At 40.4% G+C, this 12,450-nt stretch overlaps 1 protein-coding gene across 12 annotated transcripts in view; it reads right to left on the bottom strand.

Annotated features, from left to right (window-relative positions):
- LOC138611321 (disks large homolog 1-like) overlaps positions 1–12,450 on the bottom strand; it is a 115,614-nt gene that overhangs the window by 48,270 nt on the left and 54,894 nt on the right. For all 12 annotated transcript variants that reach the window (XM_069684351.1, XM_069684352.1, XM_069684355.1 and 9 more), the window contains exon 4: positions 3,835–3,999. In XM_069684351.1, coding sequence (XP_069540452.1) covers positions 3,835–3,999 — 165 coding nt within the window. The remainder of the gene's footprint in view (positions 1–3,834; positions 4,000–12,450) is intronic.

The following is a 12,450-nucleotide window of genomic DNA, read 5'->3' as shown; positions in this document are numbered from 1 at the left end:
GACCGGAAAGCCACAGGTAAACACAACATAGGAAAGTGGTGGCGGACGATGCAACACCATCCCGTCCTAAAACTTGTAAAGTCTGGGAGCATTTCAGCCTCCGCGCTGCAGAGAGAAGGATCGCCTGCAGGGTCTGTGAAGAGGAGCTCGTTTATCACGGGAGCACGTCGGGAATGTGCGAGTGTCTGAGGGGAAGGCACGATGGAGTCGTGTTCTTGATGTATTTTTTTCAATCTGCACTTTGTTGTTGGTTTTAAACGGGGAAAAAACTTGATGGTGGATTTTTTATTTCTCTTTTATTCTAATGTTACAACTTCATTTAGCAGACCAAAGCGATGTACATCTGAGAGTTAATACAACACAAGCAACGATCAAGACAAGTATCAGTCGGAGCCAAATCAGCAGCAAAGTTTATTAAAGACATATTTTTGAATGAAGAACTTAAAAAGAACCTCAAACTACATTTAAAGCTGAGAGCTAAATAAGAGACATTAAGTCATTGTGCAATTCATTATCTGATTAGTCGATTCATCCTTTCAATAATCGATGACCAGTCAAAATTAGTTGAACTTTTTCTGTAACGCAAACTTCAGGAAAATGTTCCTGTCACAGATTTTCTACCCGATGTCTTTGGATTAATAATACTGATTCATTCATGTGTTTTTACAGATTTTAAACTTTGTGCTCATTTTAAATACTTAAAACACTGTTAGCTGGTCTCATCTGCAGTAAAGCATCATGTTGTTTGAAATCATTCAGACTGTGAATCTTCTCCTGAGGTGTCAGTACCTCTCCACACCACACGAGGGCAGCAGAGCTCCACCGTGCAGCAGAGTGACGTCTGAACACATCAGTCCTGTTTACCCAGCGTTAATCTGCTCTCATGGTCTCGGTTACAGTGACCACAGCAGCGTGAAAATGTTTAAACCCTGTGAAATATCAGATCTCAGATCATCTACGGATCAGATTAATCAGCTCGGGGACACGAGCGGCCGCTGTGGAGAGGGCGTTTCCTGGTTTGTTGTTGCTGCTACAGTGACACACACGGCCTCACGAGACAACTGAATGTATTCTTTATATCTTTCTTAATGTTGTTGTGTATTATATTTAGGCTTCTTGAGGGTAGAAGTGCTGTTATTTATTTGCTTTGATTTTTTATTTTATTGCCATGTTTCACTTTCATGCACCAAAACACTACAACCAATTCCTTTTATGTGTGGCTGCATTAAACCCGAATTCTTACGACTACTTCAATAATTGAGTAATAACTGGGGTAGCATGCATGGGCTAATCTCCCAAAACACTTGATCCTACATTTCCCATAATGCATCCGGAGAGCATCTTTCTTTTACACTCGACACCTCCAGACATTAGACAATAAACCTCAGATAAGTCGAGTGCCTCTCTGACTCACACCAAACACAAACAGCTGAAACATGCGACGGTCTGGGCTGAGCAGCGACAGACACAAACACAGCAGCAGCAGCAGCAGCATGGAGGACGGCATGAACAGGAAGCAGAAGAGTCATGTGACCCGGGATGATGCCAAATTCTCCAGCTTCCAGGAAGTGGTTTTAAAAACACAACCTGACCACACCAGGCTGGACGGTAACAGGGTGATAAGAAAACTACAATAAAAAGAAACACGTTACATCGCTCTCTTCAAAGACACCAGACTCCATTGACAAAATCAGTAATTTTACCTCACAGGACACAGCAGCGGCTGCTCTTATTGCTGCCTCAATCGGTTAGTTTGTTTAAGTTGTTGTGTGTTACACAAATGTTGTGTTTTACCTGAATTAATAATTGAAAACACCAAAGTCACACAACAACATAAACAAACTCGCTGATCGAGGCAGAAGTTGACCAGTAACTCCCATGTAAAATTACTGTTTTTATCAATGGTGTGTGGTGGAGAGCGATGTAACGATGTCAGCATCTTCCTGTCTGTGTTACAAGAGACAGAAGTCCAAGACAACAGATAAGCAGTAAAAAAGTACTGTGGCAGAAACTGCAGAGACTGTAACCTTCAGGGAGAGTCGGAGGTTCCTGACTGGAGGAATTTGACTGCTGGTGTGTAAATGTGTGTGCGTGATGGCACCATGACAACAGACGGGTATGATGAGCAGGAACAGGTACAGGTGTGAGCCTTAGAGCAGCTTCAGTGTTTAAATGAACCACATGAAGGCAACGCAGACGAGCAATGAGTCTCACTCTCACTGTGTGTGTGTGTGTGTGTGTGTGTGTGTGTGTGTGTGTGTGTGTGCGCGCACATGTTTGCATGTGCGTGTGAGGAGTAATTCACTGTAAACTCAAATCAATTATCACTTGTTCTCATAAATTCCTTCAAAATAAAAGGATTTTATGGAGTAAAAGATGTTTTTTGAAGAAAACAGTGAATTAAAGGTAAATTACACCTGACCCTGGTTTATGTGGAAGCATGTTGAATGACAGATAGATAGAAATATATTTAATAAAGAATAAACACGCGATGGAGAGAATATAGACCACAGAGATAAACAGAAAACAGATAAAAGGTATATGATGAGATATATATGTACATACAAATATTATGCTATCATGCACAGTCATAATTATTTATATATATTATATATATATTAAGTTTTAACAGCATATCATTTTAAGTTTTTATAGATACAGAATATCAGGTACAAACATACTGGAGCTGTTTTTACACAAAGTAACGTTAAATACTCATCAGAAGCTGAAAGCTTAAATTCATCCTTTTGTTAATGGAGTCTGGTAACAAACAGCATTCTTTATATTAACACAACGTTAAACATGTCGGTGCAGATCTAATGTACAAACTAACTGTGTTTAAGATATTTTAGGTTCGTTTGAGCGTTCTCCATCAATACCAAGTTAAAGGATATTATCAATTAGTGATTCTTCTTTGCAATTATGATCTGAATTTCACTTAATTTGTAAATGAATATAATCAGATTAAATACTGCAGTTCCATTAGTGTTTCAGTTTAACCACAGTTAAAATCTATGGAGTCATAAGAGTGCCATGAATAAAAAAAATAATTTTAAATAGTAGAAGGAATCAATGTAAAAATAAATATACAAGTAATGTGATATCAGATTTTTTTTAAAAAAGGAAATATATAAATAAAGTCTATACATATTTTTTAGTTTTTATTATTTTTTTATTATTCTTTATTTATAGATTTTTAAAAAAATTTTATTTACATAATTGAATTGAATTTATTTGATATTTTAGTACTTTATTTTAGTAATCCATATATAAATATTTATCAAAAATAAATATCTATTAGATGTTCATGTATTTTATACATAAAATTAGCTACTTAATTATTTTTCTAAAAAACTTTTTTTTGTTTGGGGAAAAAAAATTAAACTGATGAATTGATTAAAGTTTTGTTTGTTCCATTAATTTCTTAATTTTCAGAGTGTGTATTTTTATATAATGTTTTGTTTTTAACTAATGAGTTATTTTATTTTGTATTCTTGTATGGCACTCCTAGACTCCACAGTAGCCAGTCAAAAAAAAGAAAAGTTTTAGTGTCCAGTTCTTTGCAGTTTATTTATTTAATTATTCTTTACAGAAACACGTTTAATAAAATGCAGCAGCTGAGATATTCGCCTGCAGCACAAACTTTTTCTTCTTCTAAAGCTCGTCAAGTTGCAGATTAAAAAGTCAGTTCTTATTTTAAAATCACGACTTTGATATGAAATATTAATACATTCAGCACCAGTTTAGGGCGTTATAAAGTCTGTCCTGCCAGTAAAGTTTGTAAAGAACAAATGGACGACAGAGACAGAAAATAGAGCCGCTGACGCCTCCTACCTTCATGGGTGAGATGTGAGCGTGGGTGACGTATCCGTGCACGTTCTCGATCTGGGACAGGTTCTTCTCTGCTACCTGGACCAGCTCCGCCCCCCCCGCCTCCTCCGTCAGCTGAGGGGAGCTCTGGTCCTGGGGGGACGAGTCCTCATCATGGTGCCGGTACTTCTGCAACAGGAAACACAAAAGCACACGTTCAAACGAGGGAACTTTAATGCCCTGAGCACTGACTGACAGGACTCCTGAAAACGTCCCCAGGTAAGTGATTCCACCTTGCTTTACTTTTGTTTTCCATTTTATTTCAGATCTAATGAATGAATCAACTTATTCACTAGGATCTGAAACTTTATTGTCGGTCAAACATTATCTCTCTCAGGTCAGAAACCTGAACACCTGAAAGCTGAAGCTATGCTAACAGAGACACATCAGTGACCATGAGAAGTTTAAAGTCACAAAGAGAAGCAGCTCCATGTCAAAAATGGAAACGTTTATCATGGCGACAGAGTCAGAGTCTATGGATTATTATCATTATTGTATTTTCTATTATTGCTTTCTTTTTAATCAAGACCTGAAAATGTTGTCACTGTGCAGCTTCACCTCTTGAAAAGGTTTGATAAATCCACCCAAAGGATTTTAACTGGATTACACTCAATGACAAAACAGCTTCTCTGGTTTCCTCCTTTTATTTTGAAAGTTAATTAGCTAATTAAATTAAAGATAAATCATCTCCATTTGGATTCTGAGTCAATCGTGAATTAAGTCTGCATTCATGTGGTGTCGGGATAGGAAGAGGGGAAATTCACCTCGACGATTTGTCGAGTTCACAGACTTGATTTCATATTACGGAAAACATTTTTATGAATCTTTTTATTAATTCATTTTGTGTTCATGTTTTTTGTAATATTTTATTAGGTTACCTGTAACCTGTTATTAGCTCCATGTTGTTTCCACAGTACGTCTTAAAACATGTGAACACGGCGAAATAAAATAAAATACTTCTTTACTAACTCAGGAAATAGGACGATCCAAGGAGCAGGTGGATTTAGGAGGAATAGCTGCTGAGGCTTATGGGTATCGTAGTATTTCAAGCCCTCTGTTAATAAGCCAGACAAAACACGATTTCTCCAAACACAGTTTAATTATTCAAACGCTCGGCGAGAACATTAACCTGTAAGTGCTACAAATAATCTGTAACATCGAAGAGAAGGCTTTAAAAAAGACTTAAAATGGAAAAAAGGTTAACAACGTGATCAAAGCAAAGACAACACCACCAAAATAAGAAACATAAGAGTCCTCCTTCTGATATCGTCTCCGCAGACGACACGATATCAGAAGGAGGATGTGGTTATTGCGATTTGCCTTATTTGCCTGAATGTTTTTTTTTTTTCTTTATGTCATTTTAAACACGTTCGAAATAAATAAATAATATCGTCCCCACAGACGTCCTGATGAGTCAGAGTCTTACTCATCTGTTCTGTGGCTTTAGAGGGAGACAGGTTCATGCTGACAGGTGAGTGACTCGACTGTCCTGAAACTCTGCGCTTACATAACGAGACGGAGAGACGCACACCTCTAAGTCCTGAGCCTCTTACCTCCATAAAAACAGACCTGGTGCAGGAGGTCATGCTTGCATTGTCCCGTTTAAATTAGATTGAAATAATAATAATATGAAGAGCATTGTTTTACAGCGTAAAGATGAAGCTTCTGTCTTTCACGTCATCTTGTTGTCCGTTGGTGAACTGCAGAAATTTGATTCTTATTTTATATTCTGCACAACTTTAAAAAATGTGAGGAATTATTTTTCCAAAACAAATCATTGCAGTGTTTTTTCTTCTTTAACAACTTTAAATCACATTATTTGTTGATTGAGATTTAGATATAAATATGCTGCCCAGTAGATTAATTGTTTTTAATATCTGGGACAGTTTTCATCCAAAACCCGGAAATATGTCTTATATAATATATAATATAATATATGTTGAGTAGCTTTAACAATTTGTTTCATATCTTCTTTTTTATCAATATTTAGTTTTAATCTCAGTCATGATTTCATTGTTCTATATAACGATTAAACCACCAAGAACACATCCTGACTAATCACAACCTCAGTTAGCACAGACGTGTTAGCACAGACGTGTTAGCAAAGACGTGTTAGCACATATATCATTGTACAGACATGTTAGCACAGATCATAGACTGTATAAAAAGATGGCCGACATGACAGCTCCCTAAAAGTGAAGCCAAACCCTCTCTAGCGCCCCCTGCTGGCTGGCTGCAGCATACGTCCATCTATTTATACAGTCACTGGCACAGACGTTCTGGGTATTGTGACATTAATCCTGCTCTGCTGCAGCTGGAGGTTTCACTTCAGACCTGCAGGAGGATCAGTGAAACCCTGCGACACGTCTTTAAGGAAGAACCTTCAGCATCCACTTCAAAGGGTCGTTAATCTGAACCAGATTATCCTGCATCTGATTAGCTGTGAGCGGGATCAGCTGAGTATGATCTAAACCGTGCTCAGCAGACAGAGACGACTGTGGAAGTCTCCCACCGGCAGCACAGAAATAAGCTCCGAGGAGAGGAGACTGCCGATTCTTCCTAAATTCACACACCCAATCAATCAGTAATGATTAATCGCACACAGATCACTCTGACGATGTTCAGTCAGCGCCCACATTCCAGCAGTCATCCTTTAACTAGAGCCTCAGCAGCACAAAGCATCCCCTGAAAGCATCTGCAGCTTTCTGTGGAGTGTAAGTACCAACACATGGGGCTGTGATTCAGCTTTGTTATTGCTGCTCGGTTGAGGGGGAGATCACTCGATATTTGACCTCGGCTCAGGAGGACTCAGATAAATGTGTGTCAGGAAACAGCCTGAAGCTCAGATCAGAAAATATCTTCAGAGAAATCCAAAGAAGAAAAACTGGAGAGAGATGAGAACAGGAGCTTCAGATAAAACAATCTCCACAGGGATCATGATAAGATCTACTTCCATAAACTCAGTATATCCTTTCTTCTTCTCTCTTCATCAGGATCAGAATGTACGATGGAAAAGATGCTGAAATAAACACGTTAAAATAGTTCTGCATCAGGCTGCCAAACAAAGGTAGATGGTTTGGTAGTCTTGTATAGTCTTTTTACTGTATTTACAGCATGGATTCAACATCCTCTTCGCATAAAGCATTGTTTGAGCTCCTAGAAACAAGCTAGCTTAGGTTAGCATTAGCATGACTTGGAGCTCCTCCTGACTTCCTGTTTGATTTTTAATGTTAAACTGCTTTATTCAGTTATACACAGCTCTAAGAAAGTGTGACAGACACCTTACGCATGAGGTTAATACACTAAAAAGGTTCATTCATAAACCATCTGGTTTGATCAGGATACTCTTCAAACTGTCAGATTTTTTAATTGCATATTCGAATTATCAATCAAATTCAATAAAGAAAATATTCTTCTGATAACATTTTCACCCAGCTCTAGCAGAAAACATTAACCCATGACTTACTAACTTATTATTTTGTTTATGAGCAAGCGATGTTAGCAAGCATGCTAATTTAAACTTACATCCCGAGGCAGGTAACAGACAGAAAGTAGGGCTGCACAATTAATCGATTATTAATCCTGATCATGATTTACGATGGAGAGGTTTGGGCTTCACTTTTGGGGGAGCTGGCATGTCATGTGACGAGCGCCGACTTCTCAGCAGCAGCTTAGAGAGGAAGAGTAAACAACAGAGATGGAGAAACTAAAGTCAGACGTCTGAACAGAAGACGAAGAGCTGGTCCCCTGAAACGGCTCGTCAGCACTTGTTTGGAGGTGTTTCAGGTTTAAGTGATGTGAAGAAGAAACAATAATCAGCAGAGAGGTCATGACCCCTGCGTCTGCGCCGCAAAGCAACACGACTAACTTGTTGAAGCAGCTGAAAGAACAAAGTGCAGCATGATGAGTGTGTGAAGGCCGAGAGGAAGAACGAGCTGCTCCCCGTCCTCCAGCGTCACGTCAGACATCCAGAACAGAGACGCTGCACAGAGACACCCTATGCACCCAGCTCCCACAGACACACTGACATTACCCATGATGCACCACACTCAGGTAAAGAACCTGTTAATCTTAGTTTGAATATTTCAACTTGAAAATGATACATACATGATTACAAATCTGTTTGCTTTAGAAGGGGGGATCGTGGGGGGTTTGGACGTCAGACATTTGAAGACGTCCGTTTTATTTTTCCTCCACATCAGATTCATGAAAAGACTCCTTCCATCGTTGTGTTTCTCCAGTCTTCGTATCTCTTCTCCTTTTCTCTTTCCTGTTGTGTAAAGCGGCTCATTGCTCACACTTTCCCTGCTCTGTGTTAGAGACAGCAGCCCACAGTGTGTCTCAATGTTCCTGCTGCAGCAGTTCAGCGCTCACACTACAGCAGATATTTTAGGAAACACTACAGTGCAATATCAACACCCTCCCACTGTGATATGTTAATCTTTCTGTGTATATTAATCATATATCACATGTGAAATGTATGTAAATGATAACGCAGTGCTTTCACATTCTGTTTCTTACATTTCACACTTTAAATACTGTATGTGTGGACGTGTGAATTATGTTAAACGTGTGAAAATGTACCTTTATGCACCACCTGTTATAACAAGTAAAACGTGGTTCACGTGTAAAATGCTGTTGCTGTATTTGTTGTAATCACAGATAACACAGCATTTAGTTTCTTTGTGTTTCCTTAGATACACAGAAAGTCAAGAAATGTCACAAACAAACAACCGATGGAGGCAGAGGTAGATCAGACACTCCTGTGTTCTACAGGGTGAAATGACCATTTGTGTTAATGGAGTCTGGTTGCTCTTTATACTGCCAGGTGAAGCCAGTTTTAAGAACTTTGCCGGTTTACTTCGTCTTCCACAGCAATATTACTTTAAATCTCAATCCAACGAACCAACAGCTCTATTAATTGTAGTAACGTCTTGAACTGCCTCCTCGTTTCCTGCACTTTGTTTTTCTTGTCTTTGTTTGTTATGTTTCAGTTTATGTTTCTTTCATTCTGAAATGTGCACATAGTGCAGCATGTCTTCAGTCGTCTTAACTGTGTTTGTCTCATTTTTGTGTTTGTATGCTGCGTCACTGCTAAATGTATTTCTTCTGTGGAACTTTATATACTGAAAGTTTCTCAGTTCAGTTCAAGTTGTTATAGATGTTTAAGTGTGTCAACATTACAGAAAGCATCCTTTAAGAGATAGACATTTCTGTTAAAGAGTAAGATGCTTTTTTTTTAACCTGAAACAGCTGTTACATCGCTCTCTTCAAAGACACCAGACTCCATTGACAAAAACAGCCATTTTAGCCTGCAGAAAAAGGGAGCTGCTGGTCTACAGCTGCCTCGATCTGTTGACTTGTTTGTGATATTGTGTTGCAATAATATTGTGTTTGATCTGAACTAACTTTAGTCACTCAGTAAGTCAGACAATAACACAACTACATGAACCAAACCAGGCTGCAACCCCCCTGCGCTGCAAGATACAAATGACTGTTTTTGTCAATGGAGTTGGGTTGCTCCGAGGAGAGCGATGTAACAGATTTCTTCTCTTCCTGCAGTAAAAAAACCCACAGAGGTTAACAACAGGTGAGTGAGGATGTCGATTTGAACATGTTGCAGCTCTATTCATCAAATCTAAAGCGAGCTCATCTGCAAACCGTACAGACAGCACTCAGTACGTCCCTGCTGCTGACAGCACTCACAGCCTGTGTTAATCACATGCTGTCAATCACTCTATCGAAGGATGTCTGACTCATTTCTGTGCAGAACATTTTCTGATGTGCAGCTGCGTTCTGCTTTCCTCAAAGGCTGAGGAAGTTTCCCCCAGTAACACCAGTGCTGCTCAGGAACGGGTTTGACTCTGCATGAAGCAGAAACTCAGGACTTAAGGGGATTATTTCATTTTCATGGTCTTTCAGTTTAAGAGCACTACTTTTTGAAGTTTTCAGCCCCGACGCTCTGAAATAATAATCCTTAGTTTTGTTTGATGGTTAACTACAAACGTCGGATTGCTCTTCGTCATCAGCCGAATGTTTACAGATGTTTTTATCAGTTGGTTTGAGGCCTGAGCTGTGTCTGCTGTAATTATCCACCATGACAGTCCTGCTTTAATTACTGATTTAATTACAGAGAGGATTACATTCATGTCGAGAGCAGAGGCCACAGATTAAACCTAGAAGGCAGATTATACTGAGAGGCAGGAAGACGTCCAGTATTAGACTCCCAGTAGTAAACCAGTCCTAATATGGGTTTAGCACAGCCTGGAATCTCAAACACTTATTTTATGGACTCAAATGGAACCGGGGAAGCTGGGATTGGACTGGCTACATCAGAAAGTCAGGTCTTCTCTACTCGCTGTGGTGCATATGTTTGTGAACGTGGCATTAAAGTGAAGCTAGCAGCAGCGTTGAGCTGCAGCTTCTCTCTGTTTGGGTGTAAGAAGACAACACCTGTGACTTAAACAGCTACAGAAGAGGCTCTCTACCAACACTGTCTTTACACGGCGACTCACTAAAGTGCAGATTAACATGTTCTGTTGATCTTGGGGGATTCTGGTTCTATTTCCTGACTTAAAAACCGGCAGGATCCTGTGATTTCAGCGTCTGTGTGCGCCTGGTGTTTGCAGACTAAAGAGTATCATTAGTACAAACACAACTTCCCGTTCCATCGACTAAAATGCAGGAAATAAACTTCAGCTCTCTCAAAACAAAGGAGGTAAACTTGGCCTGAGCTGTGAGGATGACTTCTTTCTAAAGATGAAGTCTGACTGGTTTGTCCTTTTCATAAACAATGATCACTAAGCCATTCAGGACTCCAATTTGTAGTTCTCGTAGCTTATCCATCCATCCGTGGCCGGGTCGCAGGACAAGCAAGGTGACCCAGGCGTCCCTCTCACTAGCAACGTTTTCTAGCGCCTCCTGGGGGATCCCCAGGCGTTCTCAGGACAGGTGGGATATATATATCCCTCCAGCGAGCTCTGGGTCTGACCCGGGTCTCCTCCCAGTTGGACATGCCCGGATAAACCTCCAAAGGGAGGCATCCTAATCAGCTGCCTGAACCACCTCAACTGGCTCCTTTCGATGTGTAGCGTCTCTCCTCCGAGCTCCCTCCAGATGTCTGAGCTCCTTACCCTCTCTCTAAGTCTGAGCCCAGACACCCTGCAGAGGAAACTCATTTTGGTCGCTTGTATCTGTGACCTCATTCTTTCGGTCACTCCCCAGAGCTCATGACCACAGGTGAGGGTTGGAACGTAGACTGACAGGTAAATCAAAGCTTGGCCTTCAGGCTCAGCTCCCTCTTCACCACAATGGTCCGGACGTATTACTGCTGAAGCTGCACCAACTTGCTGTCAATCTCACTCTTGTAGCTTTTTCACTTTGCAGCTCAGACGAGCACATTTAATGTAACGAGGAATAAAAGTGAGAAGTGCTGGGTGCCGAACGTCGATACTTTTATGGCATGGAATGAGCTGCTTACGATCTAACGTCTTGTAACTCGGTGCTACATTTTGTTTTGGTTTTAAAACCTATGGGGCGAATCTTATCCGTGTCAGTGGGCCAATGATAATGCAGCATTATTGTTCTAAGATCTAAAATGCTGCTGATTGGCTGCCTAATGTCACATGTCTTAAGAGTCATGCAGGAAAAACACAAAATTATGCTCAGAGACGGGCTCACGTGTGTCTGCTGCTCAGCAACATGCATTAAAGGTGCCAAGCACACGTTTTTAATGCCACCTGATAATAAACCAGTAAATAAACACGAATAAAACAGTTTCATGTTTAAAACCAGTTTCAGCTTCTGCAGACAGGACGGGAGGAACGGCTGAGAGCTGCTGCTAACATTAGCTCAACATGTTTGAAGGGTTCAGCTCTCAGGATTAGTCCTCAGTTTTAATTGTTCCTGAGATCTTTTCCAGAAAGCTCTCCTCGTAAAACCAACAAACCATGTGATTAAAACCAGTAAAAACACTGAATAAAACACCTCCATGTTTAAAATCAGTGTGTCTCTGATGCTCTCTGGCTGCTGCTAACATGAGCTCAGCTTGGTTCTCTGATCTGATTTTAAACCTCAGTCCTATCATGCTATCACGGGGAGCTGAAGCCATTATGGTAGGAAAAAATGCAATTGGGCTCTGTGCCTTTGGAGGGCGCTATCCTCTTCTCCACTGGGCCTGGAAAACCTCCGTCAGATGGCGTGTTTTACGTAGTTTGGCAGAAGTTTTCTAAACTACACTTCCTCAATCGAGGACGCCCGCCTCCGATGTCATGTCTAGTTCAAAATCGTCAGGTTTGAAATGTCGGCTGCAGACCTGAAGATGTTTTAGACGATCCAAAGTATGTTCTCATCGTATGTTGGATTCTGTTCCGAGTCATTGCATGCAACGAAAACGGTAGACCTTCACTCCAGCATCTCTCGCTGGGTCGTTCCTTTCAGAGGGAGGGCTGCAAAGCACGCTGGGTGTTGTAGGAATGTAGAATGGGCGGAAACACGAGCTGTTTATACAACTTTCTCCACAGCTATGGCGCCATTTTCCAAATATTATTGCTTCTGTCGATTACAGAGAACACCAGCTGT

The sequence above is a fragment of the Semicossyphus pulcher genome, unplaced genomic scaffold, assembly GCF_022749685.1.
Source record: "Semicossyphus pulcher isolate SPU_LCO1_2020_fin unplaced genomic scaffold, fSemPul1.0.p SCAF_7, whole genome shotgun sequence".
Lineage (NCBI taxonomy): Eukaryota > Metazoa > Chordata > Actinopteri > Labriformes > Labridae > Semicossyphus > Semicossyphus pulcher.
The sequence above is the reverse complement of the archived record's forward strand: the minus strand, read 5'-3'. Positions and strand labels throughout refer to the sequence as shown.